This window comes from Gymnoscopelus braueri (assembly GCF_963280865.1).
Source record: "Gymnoscopelus braueri genome assembly, chromosome: 15".
NCBI classification, from domain to species: Eukaryota; Metazoa; Chordata; class Actinopteri; order Myctophiformes; family Myctophidae; genus Gymnoscopelus; species Gymnoscopelus braueri.
Window position 1 is genome coordinate 7,087,294 of NC_137620.1, and position 22,244 is coordinate 7,109,537.

The following is a 22,244-nucleotide window of genomic DNA, read 5'->3' on the forward strand; positions in this document are numbered from 1 at the left end:
GCTTTGAAGATGCCTTTGACAGGATACCTGTGTGAGTACACATGCACGCACAGAAACGGATGTATGCATGCACGCACGCGCACGCACGCACGCACGCACGCACGCACGCACGCACGCACGCACGCACGCACGCACGCACGCACGCACGCACGCACGCACGCACGCACGCACGCACGCACGCACGCACGCACGCACGCACACACACACACACACACACCCCTTCTCTTAATTTCTCTTCCCTCCGAGGAACTGAGATAAATATATAGCAGGGTGTGTGATTAGAGAGAGAGAGAGAGAGAGAGATTGTGTGTGGGCGTGCGTGTGTGTTTGTGTCTAAGGTCACACAAAGACAGTTTATCACAGCTGCCAACACTGAGCGTCACTCCCCATCTCTCTCTTCCTATTTTTAGCTGCCCCGCCCCCCTAGTGCGGCTGAATCTCATTTCTCCTGTGTGTGTGTATGCGTGTGCGTGTGTGTGCATGTGCGTGTGTCTGTGTATGTGCAGGTCGTGTAAGATGGATCTACAGTCGGCCATTCAGGAGACCCAGTGTGCTCTCAATCTGGTCCTCAACAACAAGTTCTCCGAAGCCCTGGACCTGCTGAAACCATGGTAACGTTTGTTTATCCGAAACCATGGTAACGACTGTATACAAAAGCAGCCGATTCACAAGCGGATCGGCTGCTTTTGATGCTTTTGTTTGACGCTGTAGTATGATCAAGTAGGGTATTAACACATTCCATGCCAGAGTTTAATATCATAATGTACTCACCAGTGCCAGCGATTTATTGTTGTTTTTTTGTTTTTTTCACCTCGCCACAGACCTCGCTAAATACCTTAATATTGCGCGTTCAACTGTTTGTAGACACACAGGGTAGCTGTGTGAGTGGCCCAGAGAAGAAATTTTCAATCGGCGATCTTCCATTTTGCAGTAGTAGTCGCAGTTTCTATTAAACAGCGTTCAGCGCGGAGAAAAACAACACCGAGATAATGGCGGATTAGTGGAAGCTTTAGAGCGGCGGCGGATGGGAACGAAAATCTTCGATTGACATTAATTTCCGTTTCCGGTGTGCTACAATGAAATCTGTCACTGCGAGAAAAAAAGAAAGAAAAAAAGACCACTTCGCGTAGAACTACGCGACTGGCACGCTGCGCAATTATTTAGGTTCACGTAGAACTACGCGATTGGCACGCGATGTGTTAACTCTCACAGTTACAGACTTGTAAGGGGGTCCTTTTTGGAAGGCCCCCTCAAGGAACCCTTGGACCCCACTTTGAGAATTCTGGGACCGCAATGGAATAGTCATCCTGACTTTTCTTTTGCACTATTCTGATCATTCTATTATACTACCGGTATGCACCTTGGTGAATCGTATATTCAATTTATCAAATAAACTCAAATATAATCAACCACTTTTATACAGTATCTGAAAACATAGTAACACACTCATACAGTACTACAGTAATACAGATGTTAGTTAACTAGGCAGTGTGTGTGTGTGTGTGTGTGTGTGTGTGTGTGTGTGTGTGTGTGTGTGTGTGTGTGTGTGTGTGTGTGTGTGTGTGTGTGTGTGTGTGTGTGTGTGTGTGTGTGTGTGTGTGTGTGTGTGTGTGTGTTGGCACAGGTGGAGGGACAGCATGTACCATGCGTTGGGGTACAGCAGTATCCTGGTCATGCAGGCCGCCATGACATTTGAACACCGAGACATCCAGGTCGCCATGATGACCATCAAAGATGCTCTAAACACATGTCAGAAGTCAGTGTGTGTGTGGTTGAAATAGAAACGTATTTCAGTCATAACATTTTAAGTGAAACCCAACAGACACTGAACTGCATTTCTGTGTGTGTGTGTGCGTGCGTGCGTGCGTGCGTGCGTGCGTGCGTGCGTGCGTGCGTGCGTGCGTGCGTGCGTGCGTGCGTGCGTGCGTGCGTGCGTGTGCGTGTGCGTGTGTGTGTGTGTGTGTGTGTGTTTACAGGTTCAGAAAGAGAAACTCCATGGTTGGTTCTCTGTCCAGTCTTGTTTCCAAACAGACCAGCCGGCAGGAAGGTATGTACCACACACACACACACACACACACACACACACACACTATTTATGATATGTATTATATCCTATAATGTGAGTTTTATGTGTGTTATTTTACAGAAGAGATGCATGCAGACATCTGCTACGCAGAGTGTTTGCTGCAAAAAGCTACGCTAACATTTGTGCAGGTTTGTCTTTTTCTATCTGTTTGTGTGTGTGTGTGTGTGTGTGTGTGTGTGTGTGTGTGTGTGTGTGTGTGTGTGTGTGTGTGTGTGTGTGTGTGTGTGTGTGTGTGTGTGTGTGTGTGTGTGTGTGTGTCTGTGTGCGTTTATTTCTGTCTGTCTATATTGATCTGAACTGTATTGATCTTTGTGTTCATTTCAGGATGAAAACATGATCAGTTTCATCAAAGGAGGAATTAAGATCCGAACAAGCTATCAGATCTACAAGTGAGACAAACACACACACGCGCACGCACATGCACACGCATTGCAATGCAAGCGACCCGTTTTAAGATTGCAGTTTGGCTATTTTCATCACTTTTGAACATTTTAGAAAATGTATTTTGAGTTTTGGTTTTATTTTTGGAAAGAGTAAGACATTTTTTTTCGAAACTTTTATTGTTTTAATAGATATAAAAAATATCGATATATATATATATATATATAAAAAAAAAATATATATATATATAAAAAAAATATATATATATATATAAAAATATATATATATATATATATATATAAAAAAGAGGATATTTATTCGCAACCCATAAAAATTGTTGCGTGACCAGGAAATGGGTCACGCAATTGTTTGGGTAAACGGTGATTGTGACATCATTTCCTGTTCTGTCATCCAATAGGGAATGTCAGAACACCATGAATGCCACTCAGGATCAAGCCGGCAGCTCTGATGCGTTCAGACAGTTTGAAGGCGGAGTCAAGCTGGGCATTGGCTCGTTCAACCTGGTGAGGAGATGTTTGTTTTATCATCCGTGGCATACCAGCAGGGTGGAGTGACCCCCAAAACTGTGTTCCAATACCTCTCTCTCTCTCTCTCGCTCTCTCAGATGCTATCTCTGCTTCCTCAGAGAATATTGAGGTTGTTGGAGTTCATTGGATTCTCAGGGAACAGGGTCAGTACTCTTTCTCTGTCTGTCTGTCTGTCTGTGTCTGTGTCTGTCTGTCTGTCTGTCTGTCTGTCTGTCTGTCTGTCTGTCTGTCTGGCCCTCATCCACCAGTCCAACATAGAAACCAGTGCAGATACAGCCGCAGGAATACTCTCACGGCAGGTTTCACATGTGATTTAAGAAACGGTCGTATCCCGCCAATCACAGCGTACGAATGGTCGGGTGTTGATAAATGTAGTGGCTGAAAATTATCCGTTAAATATCATGGCCTTAAATACTCTTGTTTCAGAAGCCTTTCACCCCTCGAATTTACAACATGAAGAAGTGAAATATGGCCAAAATGACATAGAAACCTTGACATAGATATTTTTAAAAGTGTCGTTGCAGTAAGTGATACCTTTTTGTTGTTTTTTTGTGATACCTTAAAGTGTTAAATAGCTCTATATTCTAACAGCAATCATTCCGATAGACTAGAGTGTTTTTTCAGTAACAGGAGTCTCTCCAGCACTACAGCAAACAGAAAATGCATTTTCAGGACGGGACACCAATTTTATCCAATCCGAAGAAACAGCTGAATTCCCGTCCTCTCTCTCCGTCATACAGTCCCCGATTGGAGCCTTGCTGTCCGATGCCCCCGTGGCTGCATCGGAAAATCCACTGGCACCCCATTATTTCAGTAATGTGCAGAACCACACAGGCCCAAATAATGTCTGACACTTTACCTGGTGTACAGAGTCCAACCCCACCCCCGCTGAGCCAAGCAGCCCGACCACGCAGCGCTCCACCTTGGGCCTGTGCGTATTTGGCAGTGTTTTGCCAGTAGGATTGCCAGGTATTCCGCAAGGGGATAATCTTTCTCACATGAATCACACAAGAAAGGTTCCAAATGGTGGCATACCTCCAACTTGGGAGACGTCATTCTCTATGCAAAGATGCCAGTGGTCCAGGAAATCCTCTTTTGTCTTAAGTACGCAGAGTTTTTAATAGAGCAAGATCTGCCATTGTCGAAATCTGAATGACTGTGAAAGCTCTTGTTTAAATAGGTGACTGATGAAGCATCTTACCTATAACATTGTTTTGAATTGCTTGGAATTGTCACCAAACCTTACTAATTGCAAACAATTCAGAAATACCCTTTTAAGTGTTAAATAGCTCTATGTGTCTCCAGCTCTTTATTAAACAGAAAATGCATGTTCAGTGCTCTCTCCGGATTGGCTGAAATGTTGTCACCTACCTGAAAATGTACTATATTATGTTTAGTAAAGAGCTGGAGAGACCCTTGTGACCGAACACACACTCTGTAGCAATGATTACTATCAGAATATAGTACCGTACTTTAACCTTTTTAACCAAAAAATAATAATATCCAAAAATATCACTTACCCTACCTTTAAGTGAATAAGTGCATGCATTCAGTACGTTTTGATGGCTGTCAGGTTATCAGACTAAGTGTGTTGACATGAATGTACTTAGATGTTTTGGTCGATGCGAGTTCGATAAATGAGGGCTTATTTCTCTGTCTCTCTCTATATCTCTCTCGGTATGTGTCTCTCTCCCCTGGTATAAGACATTGGTTGCACTGTTTTGTTACTATAGTCTATTCTACTAACTACTGGATGTGTGTGTGTGTGTGTGTGTGTGTGTGTGTGTGTGTGTGTGCGCGCGTGGTGTGTTTGTGTAGGATTTCGGTCTGTCTCAGCTCAAAGAAGGAGCATCTAGTGGCAGTCTGCGGGCCATCCTGTGTGCTCTGACACTGCTGTTCTACCACACCTATATTACATTGATACTGGGTAAACACACACACACACACACACACACACACACACACACACACACACACACACACACACACACACACACACACACACACACACACACACACACACACACACACACACACACACACACACACACACACACACACACACACACACACACACACATACTATAATTATTAGTTGATGTTTCTAATTGTTATGTTCGATTGTTTGTTTTTCTCTCCAGGTACAGGGGAAGGTGATCTGGTGGAAGCTGAAGCTTTACTGGAGCCGTACCAACAGAAATACCCCAACGTGAGTTACATAACCATTCTCCTATAAAACCATATATAACCACACATACCAAGGGCTGTCACGATTATTACATTTTACTTGACGATTAAGTCGCTCAAATAATTGAGATTAACGATTTAATTGTGTTTCTGTTGTTGAACACTGGACCATTATGAACAGAAATGCCATTTCTGTTTGGCTTTTAGGCTTCGTAAACAAAAGGTGCACAGGGCAGATACGACAAATAACCATACATATTTAATAACTTACTTGTAGAGTATAACGTATCAAAACCTGTCTGTTGTGCCCAGTGTTCCTCAGTGGCTGGAGCAATTGATCTGAATTTGCACGGGCATATGACCATTAGCATATGTACAAAATGACGACACCCGTTTTTCACTTTCCCAAAATGCAAGCTGTTTATTAGCGTTTTTATGTAAACACCGGAGATTCGGAGTTCGGGCTGTGGGATCTATCATCACCGTGGTTACAGCCCCGCAAGCTATGGGATGATCAAACTGCGCATGTGTGGAATTACTGCACGCTGCCGAGTGCCGGCCACTGCCAGACAGAGAACGCTGCAAACTTAGAAAGGACTTTCATTTACGGCCCGTGTCCACACACACACACTTTGGTGGGTACTTTAGATATCATCTTCATAGCACTAGCACACAGATTCACGCGCGCAATGTTCTAATCCAGGTTGTGTTATTAGCACACATAGCTTAGCTCAAACAGCTTAAACATCAACTTCCCATGGTTGTGGGAGCGACGGGTCTGTGTGTGTGGGCGCACGTGTGTGTGTGTGTGTGTGTGTGTTCCAATTGGGTCCGCGAAGCGGCGATGGGTCGCGCGTGCGTGTTAGACGCCTGACAGCCCTACACATACCCTTATTAACCATATGCTGTGTACCGTTATACCTGTGTACCGTTATATAATGACATATAACCCCTACATACTGTTACTGTTACAAATACCCAAAGGTTGCATAAGGTTTGCCAATGTAATGGTTTATTGAATTTCATTGAAGTCATTAATGTGTTGACAGGGCAACGAGCTGTCATAACAACACTTCAGATTATTAACCTATGGGCAACAGATATAATTTTAAATGGTGGCTATTCAAATAATGTGGAAAAAAACAGTAGGCATGCTTATTAGGGGTGTGCCGACACTAATTTCACCAAACGATACGATATTTGGCTCACAACTTCGATACGATTTCGATACGATACGCACTTTTTGTATTATGAAAAATATATGGGGGAGAAAAAAAGCAAATGCAAACAAATAATTCTGTTTTTGCATTATTCAGATATGCGAACTTGTAGCTTTTCAGCTACAATAGCCGTTTTGAATCCAAATAGGGCAATAGTGTGACACCTGACCCGAAAAAAAAACATGTTGTCACTTTTCACCTCGGGGCTGTTTGCATGCCTGATTATTATTATTGTAAAAATAAATACAAAAATAAATAAAATGTAAACGATTTTTTTTTTCTCAAAACGATACATATCGTCACGAAAACGTATCGCGATATATCGCGGGACGATATATCGGCACACCCCTAATGCTTATGTTATAATTCAACATTCTCATAAACAATACATTTGGTTTTATAAATGTTAGAAAAAAAGGGTGTTTGTTTGAACAGCTAAACATTCAGTTGAGCAGTTTTGTGATGTCAGGAGTGGAAGAGGTCCAGCCTGGTAAACTCGACCAAACTCCCTATAAACAAAATAGGATACTTATGTCATGATCAATATACACTTAACCTTTCACAGTGGAGAGGCCTCCAGAGAGCATTGCACATAGATCGGATTTTAAATGCTAGACATTTACAATGTTCATTTATTGGCCAATATTGTACCAAGCACTACAAGGCAATACAGTGTACAGCAGCAGCTGCTCCCTCCACTCGTTTATTTTAACCCATTAAGACCTGAGGCGATTCTTACATTTCTTTTCTAAATCCTAACAGTTTTTTTTTTTTTTTAAATAGCAGATCTACAAGTGCCGCGCTATGAGCTTGTATATCTGCTATTTTTCAATATCCAAATAAATCTTAAAGTGACACAGATGCGTTCCAGGTCTTAATGGGTTAATGGTACAGTGGAGATTAACAGGGAACGGGAGAGAGAGAGTCAGGGAGTGACACGCAAGGAGGGAAGCCGAGAGGGTGATAATTCTCACTTCATGTACTCCTACGGGCTGAGACGGCACCTGCCAGCAGGGAGTGTTAAGGCGGGAGGATTAGGACGGATACTACTTCCTCCCGGTGGGGGCTCCTCACTGACGGCACACAGAAATGTGTGTGGGGAGGAATTACAGTAAGTAGCATAGTGACTGAATTGGGGAGAAAAAAAGGGTAAAAAAGAGTGACTGAAAAAGATTACCCAACAACAACGCCCCCTGTTGCATATCTGGTGTAGATACATTGCTTCTGTTTTATTTTAACCCCATGAACCATCATAGGCGAACATTCGGCGGAAATAGGAGAACATTCGACGAAAATAGCAGATCTACAAGCAAGCAAGGAGGGGGCCAAGTAGAGACCCCTGGGGGATCCCTGTTAATGAAGTATATAGGGTTTAAGTGCTTAAAAAGGGGAGAAGAAAACAATTAACCTACAATGACGCACAGTGTCGACTAATGGTTATGATCGTTTACTAGTCGACTATTTGGTGAAACCCCCTAGTTACTAGTATATACCCCTACAAGCTTAAATGAAGTCACAGCCAATGAGAAGGAAGGGTAGGAAATGCGGAGCTGTGATTGGTGGTGAAGATAGCTGGTGCAAAAATCAGATCTCCGCCTAACCATATCAGAAGATTGACTGTAATGTATTGTGTGTGTGTGTGTGTGTGTGTGTGTGTGTGTGTGTGTGTGTGTGTGTGTGTGTGTGTGTGTGTGTGTGTGTGTGTGTGTGTGTGTGTGTGTGTGTGTGTGTGTGTGTGTGTGTGTGTGTGCACGTGTGCTTTCAGGGCTCCATTATCCTCTTCTACTCCGCTCGCATTTCAGCGCTCAAAGGAGACTTTGAGAAGGTCAGTGACACAGCGTTTGCTCATGCTCATTGTTTAGAGTGTCAGATTTAATAGAAAGAGCTTTATTCTCAACTCACAAATTTGATTCAACTTGATATGACTCAATGCTCACAAAAGAACTTCATGAAGGCAATGGAGAATAACGGCTCTGAACAATAGTGACCATGACAATATATTTATGGAAGAAATATCGTTGCTGTCGGGCAGAAACCAGCTAACTCCATGTTTCCGCTTTTGCATTTTCTTCCATAAATCAGTGCCATTGAACACCCTTTACGTCTGTGTGTTGATTAAAACAATATTGAACCGATGAAAAGTGTTAAAAGGCGCTTCGGACAAAACCAGCTAACTCCATTGGATCCTCAAACTTTCTGCTAAAACTCCTTTTCATTTCCTGAAAAATTAACATTTTGGAGTTAGCTGGTTTCTGCCCCACAGCAGAGACATAATGAAACATGTTTGTATAGCCTACTGGCAGTGTGCACAATGAATCTGGCACTGCTGCGGTTTGCGTTCCGGACAGAAAAAAAAGACACACACAGACAGACAGACAGACAGACAGACAGACAGACCCTCATATAGATGGCTAGCCTCTTACAGCCATAAAAACACAAACAGGATGAGCACCACAGATGTCGCCATTCCCCATGATTGCTTTTTTGGATTTCCGTGGAGCCTCTGTTAACGGATTCCAGGATACCTTGCGGTGAACCTTTCACAGTGGTGGAAGAATGTTTTACTTAAGTAAAAGTATCAATACCACATTGTAGAAATAGTCTGTTACAAGTTCAATATTAAACATTTACTTGAGTAAAAGTGCAAGAGTATTGGCATCAAAATATACTTAAAGTACCAAAAGTAAAAGTACTCATTATGCATTATGTCCCATTTCACAAGTTTTCAAATGTATAAAATCTACAAGCTCACAACGCGGCGCATCACAGCCTTACTCACTCGCCAAAGTGAGTAGGGCTGAAGTGGTTAATGCGTGTTTTGTAATAATAATCAAAATCTACAAAGTAACTAGTAACTAAAGTTTTCAAATAATTGTGGTGGAGTGAAAGTACAATATTTGCCTTTATGTAGTAAATTTAATTTGATAGAAAATAAGTTATCTTTGGGGTGAACTACCCCGTTAATATGTTTAATTAATATGCTTTATGAATCCAGGTCAGGTCGTGTATGAGTTTAATAATATAATGACATGAATTATGTTTAATTGATATGCTTTATAAATGCAGGCCAGGTCCAGACATGAGTAGTGTATGAGTTTATTAATCTATTGTTTTTAATTGATATGCTTTATAAATACAGGCCAGGTCCAGATTATGAGTAGAGTATGAGTTTATTAATCTAATGTCTAATTGATATGTTTTATGAATGCAGGCCAGGTCCAGATTATGAGTAGAGTATGAGTTTATTAATCTAATGTCTAATTGATATGTTTTATGAATGCAGGCCAGGTCCCGGTACGAGGAGTGCATTGGTTCCCAGCAGGAGTGGGTACAGATCCACCATCTGTGTTACTGGGAGTTGATGTGGTGTCATTCCTACCAGCAGAACTGGATGGAGGCCTATCGCTTTGCTGACTTACTGTGTAAGGAGAGCAGGTGGTCCAAGGTATACGCACGCACGCACGCACGCACACACACACACACACACACACACACACGCACACGCACACGCACACGCACACACACACACACACACACAACTTAGCCACTTTCACTTTAGCGTTTCTATTTTGGGCAAGTCTTGTTTGGATCCTCGTCGGATCATCCTCTAATTCTAGCTGTAGTTTTAAGATTATAACAAGTAAGACGCGCGAACGCGGTAAGCGAACGCAAAAAAAGAAAAAAAAGAATGAAAAAAAATATTTAAAAAAAAGTAACCAATAATTTTTTTTTTATTTTTTTTTTTTAAATCTGCGTTAAAAGGAGCATCTTAGAAAAATACAAATTCACAAAAAAAAAACTTGGAATGTTTTTTAACAATTCAACAAAGTGTTTGAAGTGCCTGTTTCACCCACTTCCGGGGGGCGGAGCCAAAATCCGAGCCCGAAGTATTTGTTCGTAGACCCCCACTTAGGGGGGATAGAAAAAGTTTCGGAGCGATTCGGGCACTTTTCATTTAACATGGGGTTTCAATGGGGAGTTTTTAGGAGCCTTCTCCGGGGCGTGGCTTCCGGGGGAAGGGGCGGGCTTAAACGCAACCTTGACAGGTGTGTTCAGTTTTCAAAGACCTTTCATTTGATGTATGGTACGTCTATATTGGACATTTACTTATCTCAGAGGAGCTGCACAAAGGCAGTGCACACAGAGACACAGAGACACAGACAGAGACACAGTGCACACAGAGACACAGAGACACAGAGACACAGAGACACAACCCAAGCAGGGTTACATAGTAAGCTCCACTTGGTCGGAGGCGCGGCTTCGCCGCGCCTCCTCCCGCGTTCGCAATAATAGGCTGACATTGCTATTGATGTGGCTTTTAAGAATATAGACAAAATATAATACTATAATGATATACCTTCATATACAGTACACTCCCTTCTCTGTTTATCTGTCTCTGTCTCCACCTGTGGTCCTGTCTCTGTTTGTCTGTCTCTGTGTCTCCCTGTCTCTGTGTCTAAACACAGTTGTTCACAAACCTTTTAGCTCAAGACCCTAAAGAGAAATTAGATGTTTGCCTGGGACCCAAACTAGTGAAAATAGCAGAGCTACGAGATCAGCCGCCACGTTCTGAGCTTGTAGATCTGCTATTTTCATTACTATTTGATTTTCTGGTTTTATTTATGAAATGCTTTTGAAAAATGTTGCAAGGGTTTTTTAATTGGTCCGTGACCCAAACATGGATCCAGAGACTCCCGGCGCACTGTTTAAGAAACAGTGGTCTAACCTGTCTGTCTGTCTCTGTGTCTGTGTGTGCATCCAGGCGATCTATGTGTACCAGAAGGCAGCTATCCTCAGCATGATGTCAGAAGAGGAAGTGGCGGAAACCGGAGAGAACCTGGTGGAACTATTCAGGTAAACTGACCCTGGACCCAGAGCGGTACAGTTGTGTTCAGGTAACTCTGGATCAGTGTTGATTTTGACAGCAAATATTTATTTCGTCTTTTAGTCATAGTCTTTTGAATAAAGTTCTGTTTAGTTTTAGTCATATTTAAGTCGCCTGAAATGTTTAACTTTTAGACTCGTTTTGGTTGACTAAATACCATAAGATTTTAGTCGACTAAATCTACAGTTGATTTAGTCGACAAAAAATATTTTTGGTGGCAGATGGCAGATTTTCAGTTAGCTGCACTGTAATGGATCTCCACTCGTCCCTCTCTCCACTCGTCCCTCGCTAACATTTTAGTCTAGTTTTTATTTGTTGATGAAATTGTCAATATATTTAGTCATAGTTTTAGTCATCATAGCTTAGTTTTTATTTTGTTTTCGTTGGGGGTCCTTGACATGAATTTATTTGAGAACCACTGAAATAGGTGACCTGGGGATGAGGGGATGAAATGGGGGTTGAGGAACAAATCGCTGTCACTGCTGGTGTGAATTTGGTATGAGGCACGTTTAAATAGGTTGGAATGAACATTTTAGCTGTGTTTGAAGTGTGGTTTGTTACAGAAATGTAGTTGTTTAGACCTTAGTACTGTAGATACCAACTTAACACATTAACCGCCAAGAACGTAGTCCTACGGTCCGTTAAATCCAACTGTTAAGCGCCGAGACCGTAGCCCTACGGTCCACGGTCTTTTCGCGCAAAACATTTCTGGGTGCACTTTCGGATTTTTTTTGATCCACTTCCGTTTCCGGTTTGATGACCGGAAACAGAATTATTTGGGATCCGGTTTTGACGATCACGTCCGCCCTCGTTCTACAGACGAAACTGAAACTCAATTCTCTTCCTGTAGTTTTTTCTCCTCGCATATCACTGTTTAACGTAATCCGCTCTAACTACAACACGGATGCCCCGTTTGACACGTGGTTTTCACTGGGAGATACAGTGAGATGTCGCCGAAGTAAACAGACCGTGTACGGCTCAATCTTAAGGATTTTAACAAGATCTATGGCGACATGAAAAAAACAAAAAAACAACAATAACACCTTGGCACTGGTGAGTACATTATGAGATTAACCTCTGGCGGTCGATGTGTTAATAGTCTTGATATGCAAGTAATTGTGTGTGTGTGTGTGTGTGTGTGTGTGTGTGTGTGTGTGTGTGTGTGTGTGTGTGTGTGTGTGTGTGTGTGTGTGTGTGTGTGTGTGTGTGTGTGTGTGTGTGTGTGTTTGTGTGTGTTTGTGTGTGTGTGTGTGTAGGCAGGTCGAGGGATTGAAACAGCGCTTGGCAGGGAAGTCGATCCCTACGGAGAAGTTCGCCATCAGGAAGGCGAGAAGATACAACGCAGCCAACCCTGTTAAACTGGTCGTACCTGCACTGGTGAGATACAAAACATACAGAGTATATATATATGTATATATATATATATATATATATATATATATATATATATATATATATATATATATATATATATATATATACTGTATATTTCTTCTTATGGAGGCCTAATCAGGGTCCAACATTTGCCTGAGGCAAGTAGAAAAAAAACTGCGGGCAAAAGAAACCTGTTTAGACCTGCCTGGTTGGGGAGGGGGTTGGGGTTTCCTTTTGTTTTTGTTCTCATTTCCTTTCTTTCTCCTATTTCTCCTAGCAGGCTGCCTCTGTCTGCCTTTGCTCAACCTCTAAACAGGGCTCCAGGCTGCCACCTAAATTAGTGTGCTAATCTGGACAGTTGCAGATTTATGATGTCTCTAGTCTTATTTCTGCCGTATTGATTTGACCTGTCCATGCTACAGATAAATAACCAATTCTCATCTACAGTTAAATATAATGATTGATGTAAGAAGAAACTCATGTCCTGTAGTGTTTAACACACAATCAACAGGCAATGGTTTTCAGAAAGGGCCTTTCTGTGTGGAGTTTGCATGTTCTCCCCATGTCCCCTAGGGTAGGTACCCTCAAGAAAACATGCAGTAATCCTGATGGAGGGGAAAGGAACTCCCTCCTGTCAGGTGATAAGAAGCAGCCTGCTCACTCCTCATGCTTTGAAGGAAGCATGAGCTCAGTTCGGAGCTCTCCCCAGGCTGGCAGAGGGAGAGTAGTGCCCAGGATTACAGCTTAGGCAATTGGCACTGGGTGAAAAAATGGGTTACAAAAATTGTGGGATAAGAATTATATTAAAAAAAAGGCAATGGTTTAGTTACAAGTATATTGTGGGTGAAATGTATGTGCCACACCACCGGCAACGCTACCCCATAGGCAGGGCAGGTAGACATTTAGATGGGGCAAGTAGATGTCAGAAGTACTTGCCCTGCATGGCAAGTAGGAAAAAAAACCTTAAGATCAGACCCTGCATCCTTATTCCAAGACTATGGTTCGTTGTAGACATCCTTGAATCACTCTCTTGAATCAGATCTGAATTTATGCCCACATGTTTGATGTTTGACGCCATGTTCTTTCTCTCTCTCTCTCTGTGTTTCTCTCTGTGTTTCTCTCTCTCTCTCTGTGTGTGTGTGTGTGTGTGTGTGTGTGTGTGTGTGTGTGTGTGTGTGTGTGTGTGTGTGTGTGTGTGTGTGTGTGTGTGTGTGTGTGTGTGTGTGTGTGTGTGTGTCTCTCTCTCTCTGTAGGAAATGATGTATGTATGGAATGGTTTCTCCATCGTTGGGAAGAGAGCAGATGCTACTGAAGCTCTCCTCGTCACTATAGAGAAAGCTGAGGAAATGCTACGCAACGACCCCAGTTAGTACTATTACTACTACTACCACTAATGCCACAAGTACTACTATCTCTATTAGCACTATAGTACCAACACTAATACTAATAATACTACTATTACTGATAACTACTACCACCACTACTACTACTACTAGAGCTACAGTAGGTTAACTAAAGTGTCACACCACTCAATTAGGTTCATATTTGTTGATATTTATCTGATGTGTGCAATGTACGGTATTCACCTCAACACAATATGACACTGCAAGAATTAAAAACAACCCCAACACTGTAGAATTTAAAACAACCATGTCCCTGCAAGAATTGAAAACAACCACGCCACTGTACAATTTAAAACAACCTTGACACTAGAATATAAAAACAACCATAACACTGTAAGCATTTAAGGCATGTTTCTGTCTTGGCTCCCATGGCCTCTCTCTGTGGTTTCTCCCTCTCTCTCACAGCAAGCATTCTCATATTGCCAAAACATTAATAACGTGATACAAAGATAATACATGTCATAACAAACAATAATCTGTCTCTCTCTCTGTCTCGGTCTCTCTCTCTCTCTCTCTCTCTCAGATCCATCAGAGGTGCATGCAGATGACAGCTGTTTGGTCCAGATGTTGAAAGGTCTCTGTCTCAAACATCTGGGGAGACTCTTGCAGGCCGAGCTGTGTTTCACACAAGTACTGTCCAGGTAACTAACACACACACATTCCTGTTTTGGGCATGTCATTATAGGTCAACAAAATATTTCGCACATTTTCCAAACTATTTAAAGTTTGAATGTTTCTAACAACTAAAATTGAAAGAAAATAAAAGTGCTTCATTGGTTTACCACTTAAAGCCCATGTGGTTGACCGGAGTCCCTCTGGGCTCTATACTATAGTGTCTTTTCTGTTTTCTGTTATTTTGGGGAAAGCTTTAGCTGAAAATAGCTTAGATTAGGATGCTGGGGTTTACGTGGATAAAATATAAGATTGGTTATTATCTCTCTCTCTTATCTGTGTGTGTGTGTGTGTGTGTGTGTGTGTGTGTGTGTGTGTGTGTGTGTGTGTGTGTGTGTGTGTGTGTGTGTGTGTGTGTGTGTGTGTGTGTGTGTGTGTGTGTGTGTGTGTGTGTGTGTGTGTGTGTGTGTGTGTGTGTGCGCGTGTGCGTGTGTGTGTGCGTGTAGTGAGCGTCGTATCAGGTACGATCATTACCTGGTTCCCTTCACTCTGTATGAGTTGGGTTTACTCTACAAACAGCAGGGAGATGTCATCAAGGCTGCCACTTACATAGAGAACGCCAAGTAAGTATTGAATGATTGATTGAATACTTTTTATTAACACGATTATTAACAGTAAAGGCAGTACAGTCAAAGGTGATGCTAAAAGGATGACCCAGGGGCTTGTTTCCATTGTGGTCCAGTGTTATTATACAACTACTACTATTACTGTTACTAACACTATTACTAGTACTACTACTACTGGACTACTACTATTATTACTAGCAAGTTAAGGCAGGTTTATTTTACATTATATAAACAAAGGCACTTCAAAGTATCATTATATAACGGTTATGCAAGGGAATAATTGACGGGTCGCCGGACATTATTGAGAAATAAATCCAGACAGGATGATTAGGCACCGACGCCTAGCCGTGTAATAAGTAGCCGCTTATTACATGCATGGCTACTTAATAAATACATAAATAAATTGACCCAAAAGTAACAACGAAACAAAGTATTTCCTTGCTTACGGCAATGAAAATATTCCATAAGTGTTGCGCTGGGCATGCGCACGTCAACATTTTCGGTCATTGCATTGTCTATTTCTCGCTTCAAATGTTTTCAAAAACGTTTAGTTGTAAATGACATGGTGTGTTCGTTTACATGGCTGTCATTTTGGATACAGCATAAAAACAAGCAGCGCAGCAGGTGCTCTGAGTCTTTGATTAGACAGAGGCCTGTTATAGAGGTCATCGGTCATTATCCAGAAATAACACACCGCTGAATTCAGTGATTGACCAATCAGCATCAAGCATTCAACCAAGCAGTGTAATAAATAGTGACAAATGATTTCTTGTCTGTGTGCTTTCCTTCAGGATGAACTATAAAGATTACTCCATGGAGTCCAGGCTCCACTTCAGGATCCACGCAGCGCTTAACAGCCTCAGAAATTCGCCGGCCAGCACCCCATAAACCTATACCGGATACCAGTTAAAACCAGTACACCATAACCTACAGAAAACCAGTTAACCTTTAAGTAGGTCTCCTCCTCCACTCACCTGGAAGAATGGCTCCTGCCGTGGAGAGAAACCATTCAAACGTCAGAACCACATCATTCCGATGTCCAATTCCGTTCATTTTACAGATCTACCTGTTAAACGTATTGTCGCTGTTGGGCAGAAACCTCTTATCTCCATATTTTCAAACTTTTCGTGTGTTTTCGTAAATTAACACCCTACTTGGTCATACTACGGTGTCACACAAAAGTAGTAGATCCGCAAGTTCGAAACGCGGCGCGAAGCGACGCGTTTAGAACTTGCGGATCGAACTTGCGGAACTTGCGGATTTGCTACTTTTGCAACTTTTGAATTTGAATCCTGAAAAGTAACAGTTTTGGACATATGAGGTTTCCACCCGACAGAGACGATATGCTCCATAAAGTCCTAGAAGTTAGTAAATGTTTATGTCTTTTAATATTGAATACTAGTGCATTTGTACTGTATGTGCAGTGCGACCAAAAGTATTTTCCATGGCGTCCATACATACTGTACTCCATGGACACAGCGTTAAACACTCCTGAATGACGTTTAGAGAAGACAACTTTAATATCCATCGATATGTCTAAACAAGATGCTGTCGTGAAACGGCGCCGATAGATCGCCTGCGATCCGTCCATGACCTCCAACATATCAATATAATGACTCCAACCTTTGCAAGAAACTGTTCAACAGTCAACAGTCACCAAAAATAATCAGTTTTTTCACTCCGGCTGACATCGCTAAAAACTACAGCTACAACCCGAACCCACACCTTCAAATCCACCTGGAATCTGCGCTGGTTCATCCGTGACACCTCCAATCATTTTGAAAATGATTCACTTTATAAAAAATTATAACTTTTCCAGGAGACGGCAGACAAACCTCAGCCTCCACCATGGGGAGTTTCAACTGCAGCCTAGAAGAATCACTCCCATCAATAATAAATGATTATGTGACAGTGATCTCTGAACTGAAACGACACCAACAACATGACCTTGGAGTTTGCAGCGTGTTGGTGTGGTGTTCAGAATTGATTCCGTCCTCAAAAGATTCTGGTCAGATTATAAGTGAAAGTCTACACCTTAAAATGAATAGATGTTAACAGCTCTGAACTGACCCGCAATCTGCTGCTTTAAAACCACTCCACCACTCACTGACACCCCAACCCTTCTGAAATGACTCTTGTGTCAGCGGACTAAGCTACGTTATTTTATTAACAGACTTGGGACAAGACAGGTGAAATATACAGTACGTCATTCTGGCATTAGTTCCAACCAGGTACGCCTGTATTATTGTTTTATGTCTTTGCTGATATACTTACCAGAACGTAACTCTTTAGGTTGCTCAGACAACCAGCATCTACGAAGCGAAATGCTTTCCCTTCACAACGTGGAATATCGGTTTGGCTTCAACTCTCTGAAACGATGCGTCTAAGAACTCAGTTCTGGCTGACACAGCCCCTCCGTTCTGCATTACAACCGACCTCAAACGAAGTGGAGTTTTGTCCAGTCGGCTACTGAGGTCGGGTGACCTCACAATACCTCAACTTGGGTAATAATAGGCAAATGCTTGGTTCGTTTTAATGTCCTTGGAATAGTCGACGGGTGGGGTTTAAGGGTCAGGGAAGTACCTTTAATTCAAGTTAAATTATGACAATCAAGGAACGTGTTTTAATGTCATTTTGTAATGACTGTTTAACGTTATCTGGCTGCGCTGACACAATGAACCCCACCCAACTGCTACATGAAAAGAAGTTAAATCAGTGGTTCTCAAACTTTTTCATGTCAAGGACCTGCAAGTTCTCAATGTGTTGCATCTTGAAGCGGTGTGAGCTTGTTGATCTGCTACTTTTGAAAATGTGGAATTTGTTGGAAAATCTCATCATCAAATCTCATCAGCTGAGATTCCACCGTTTCTCCCTCAAGAGATTTCCGTTTGTTATTCTGAAATTTGGATAAGATATAACGTACTTCCTGGACTGGTTGGACTGGTTGAACTAGGTGTGTTTTGGCTTAGCTCTAATGACTGTTATTTATATTTAAAACAGGAAGGAGTGTTAGAAAACATAATATACAGACAGAAGTATAAAGTGTACTAGGAAATATATATATATACGTATGCCTTCCTTTGTTTTCATAATGCACAAAAACATGCAAAGCCTTCTCTCTCTCTCTCTCTCTCTCTCTCTCTCTCTCTCTCTCTCTCTCTCTCTCTCTCTCTCTCTCTCTCTCTCTCTCTCTCTCTCTCTCTCTCTCTCTCTCTCTCTCTCTCTCTCTCTCTCTCTCTCTCTCTCTCTCGCGCACACACACACACACACACACACACACACACACACAATAACTTAACTCTACAAGCTTATACACATTAAGCAATATTGTCGTGCAATGTCGCACACATTGAGCATAGAGCAGCAATATAAAAAAAGAGTGCAATCAGTGTCGTCAGGCATTATCTATCCCTCTGCTGGTCATTCCATCTATTTATGCTAACTCTTCTCCATCATGTTAAGTTGTTAACCTGCACTGGCAGACAGCTAGATAGCTTTGCTAGCAGAGCAGAATTGAAATTCCAAATTATACTTTTTGATTCAACTCTTCTTCTTCCTCAATGTTTACCGGGTTGGAAGTACAGACTCTCTCTGAATCATTCCAAGATTGTGGAAGAGTTACGCTGGCTTAATTAAGTTATGATAGAATGTGTTCTGTTTCTCATACAGTTCGTCATGTACACATGAAAATGTAGCACCTAGTGATGACCGGTGACATTTAAATTGAAGACAGTAGTTCCTCCTGTTTGTCTTTGGAGAACAATGATGTGTTGTGGTGCATCTTGTTTGTGTGGAGCCAATGACAACAATATGATTGTCTCTCCATTTAGTACACAATCGGTGTTGGAACCAGTTAGATAACTTGTTTTTGCTTTTTTTCAATTCTCCCTAGCTACAAAATGGTGTGCTAGTAAGAACTGACATGTCAGTGAAGGTCCCTGTGTGGCCTGTTGCCGCAACATTTTTCACTTAAGGTTAAACTGAAGGAGCTAGAAATGTATTCTCAGTCAATCCTAAGTGTATTTAAAGGGGGAAATTAATTTAAATGCTTAATGCAATGGACCACAGATCGTTTATTGTTGAACTATTTTGAATGTAGGACTCTGGTTAGGCACGATCATAAACATAGACAGACAGCTTTGTTTAGAAACAGAACAACCCTACAGATGGGACTCCCAATGCTTCTATATTGCGGCTTTATTCAACGCAGGACTCAAAAAGACCTAGTCATCACCTGCAATCCAAACACAACGAGTCTCCACTCTGTGTAGCCGACACAGCTTTGTTATATGCTCACAATAGCCAAAGATAGACCCGTAGGGGGAAAAAAGCAAGGACTCCTGGTTTAGTAGCAGATCCGCAAGCTCAAAAGGCGGCGCGAAGCGACGCCTTTTGAGCTTGTAGATCTGCTACTTTTGTTGTTTTTGAATTTGAAATCTGAAAAGTAAAAATTTTGGACATAATGAGGTTTCCACCCGTCAGAAACGATATGGTATTACACACACAAAATATTCAGGCCAAGTGATGGAACATAACAGCAATGCAATGATCTATGTTTCATAAGCTCCAGTGTTTGAGCAGCTGAGGTGAAAATCAATAACGAGCGTAATGAAGAAGAAAAAAAAAAAGGATCATAGGAAAGAAAGAATAAACATAAAGAGATCTACAGTACATGGCAATCTTAACGGTTGTTGACATGTAACAGTTAGATGACCATCTCTGTCCCGCCTGTCTTAATGAATGTATCAGTTTACTGATGAGAAGACCAAATTATGTGTGTGTGTGTTTCAGTGTGTCTTATCTTCATGAATGATTAATGATTATTCTGGCCTTTATGTTATTATTGCCTTCATAAGTGTTTGTGGAGTGATCATACTTTTACACGTCCTTAAGTACAGCGAACGGATATTTAAATCCAATCTGAATTCGAGAGCCAGAGCCTTTTGTCTCAAAGAGGTGGACCAGTGTGAGGTCGCCAGGACATTAGCCAATAGTCCCAGAGGGAGTAATGAATGAGCTAAAAAAAAAGGAAATACATTGATTTGACTCTTATAATGACTCAGAGGTTGGGGGGGGGTGCGCTGAGAGTGTTTACGTGCGCGCTAATATGCCGACCTGACCTCAGAAGACAATACTAGCTAAACGTAAAACCAGGGTTATTGTGTGATGACTCTTAATATTAAGCATTACCTAATGCTCTTTTGGAGAGTGTTAAGCACGATTTATATTTCCATCGTACAACCATGTCCTGCACCTGAACTATAGGAGATCTTACAAGCTCACTAATGTGCGACGCATTGTTCTGAGCTTGTAGATATAGGCTATTTTCAGTGCATGACAGAGAGAAAAGACCCCTCTTTCAGATACACTCTTACAGAGAGGCGAGACATAATGATTAGGGATCAAACTCAGGGGCCTACAAACCTCACGTGTCCAAAACACTTTTCAGGATTCAGAAGTAGCAAAAGTAGCAGATCGCGTTTCGAGCTTGTAGATCTGCTACTTTTGATGCTTTTGTGTGACGCTAGTGTGATCAAGTACGGCGTTAATTTCACGAAAAAACACAAAAAGTTAGAATATGGAGATAGGAGGTTTCTGCCCCGACAGTAATGACATGGTCCGCGGTGCACCGACTGGCCGCATCACCAGGCACGCCTTCAATTGAATTGTTGCCATGACCTGGTTATTTACAGTAATTGCGGCGTTGGTGTGCAACATCAATAAACTCACTGCCTGCCTCAAGGACACTTAACAGATGTGATCTGTCTCTACCGGACAGCAAGCACGGGCTGCGGGATCACATCGCTTAGCAACCAATCACACGTAAAAGACATAAAACCATCACTTAGCCCATTAAGACCCCTGAGGCCGATTCTACAAATGCCTACAAATGCCTTCTAAATCGGTAGTTCTCACGCCAAAAATAGCATTACTTATTGTATATCTGCTGTTTTTGAATAGCCAACGCAAACATCTAAAATGAGACGGATGCTTTCCCGGTTTTATTGGGTTAATACTTGAAATATTTCCAAACGTCTCACAGGCCCAACTACTGTAGATGTAAGGCTCTGGTCTCTGTCTAAATGTATGTATGTATGTATGTATGTATGTATGTATTATATTTCGCTGTCGGTTGCCAGTGCCTCTCTCTGGATCTGTCTGTATTTACAAATGCATTTTTTATTTGCTTTTATTTTGCAATGTAATCTTTCAACATGTTTATTCTCATAATTTATTTATATGAGACCTTATTACATGCTTTATGGTAGGAGATATATTAGTTACCTGACATTACATGCTGTTCAAGAGATGTTTGCCCAATATTACATGCTTTATGGTTGGAGATGTTTACCCAATCTTATTATGCTTTACGGTAGGCAATCGTTGACCAATATTATATGCTTTACGGCGGTAGACAATGGTCAACCAATATTGTATTCTTTACGGTAAAAAATGGCCCAATAATAGGCTACATGCTTTGTAGGAGGCTGTCATTCAAGTGTGCAATAACATGAAAATATAATAACTTTATTAATTCAGCCTCATTGGTAGAAGATATTTTCTTTCACACGTGTGTGTGTGTGTGTGTGTGTGTGTGTGTGTGTGTGTGTGTGTGCGTGTGCGTGTGCGTGCACATGTGTGCGCGCGTGCAAAACTATGTGTCCAAAATACATTTTAATAATTCTCTCATCGTATATATCACCTTTTATAGGCGATATGTTAAGTTACAATCTACCTATATTATTTTTGTCATTCTCAACAACAATAGGTAACAAAATGTTGTTTGAACGGCTAAAACCGCCCACCACAACATTCTGAAAATATCCAGTAAATAATATGTTTTTGTGATGTCAGGAGTGGAAGAAATTTCATATTTTAACAGCAGAAAGTCAGAGCATTGCAGATATAGATGGGTTTGACT

At 41.7% G+C, this 22,244-nt stretch overlaps 1 protein-coding gene across 1 annotated transcript; it reads left to right on the forward strand.

The window, feature by feature from the left end:
- LOC308101689 (tetratricopeptide repeat protein 39B-like) lies at window positions 1-21,862 on the forward strand. Its single transcript, XM_080451135.1, has 18 exons — window positions 1-31; window positions 507-611; window positions 1,625-1,756; window positions 1,977-2,047; window positions 2,147-2,214; window positions 2,411-2,475; window positions 2,886-2,991; window positions 3,093-3,158; window positions 4,834-4,942; window positions 5,157-5,224; window positions 8,188-8,247; window positions 9,706-9,867; window positions 11,185-11,276; window positions 12,564-12,684; window positions 13,935-14,046; window positions 14,608-14,725; window positions 15,203-15,319; window positions 16,114-21,862. The coding sequence occupies exons 2-18, from the start codon at window positions 517-519 to the stop codon at window positions 16,208-16,210; spliced, it is 1,659 nt and encodes a 552-aa protein (XP_080307261.1). The 5' UTR covers window positions 1-31; window positions 507-516; the 3' UTR covers window positions 16,211-21,862.
- The last annotated feature ends 382 nt before the right edge of the window (window positions 21,863-22,244 follow it).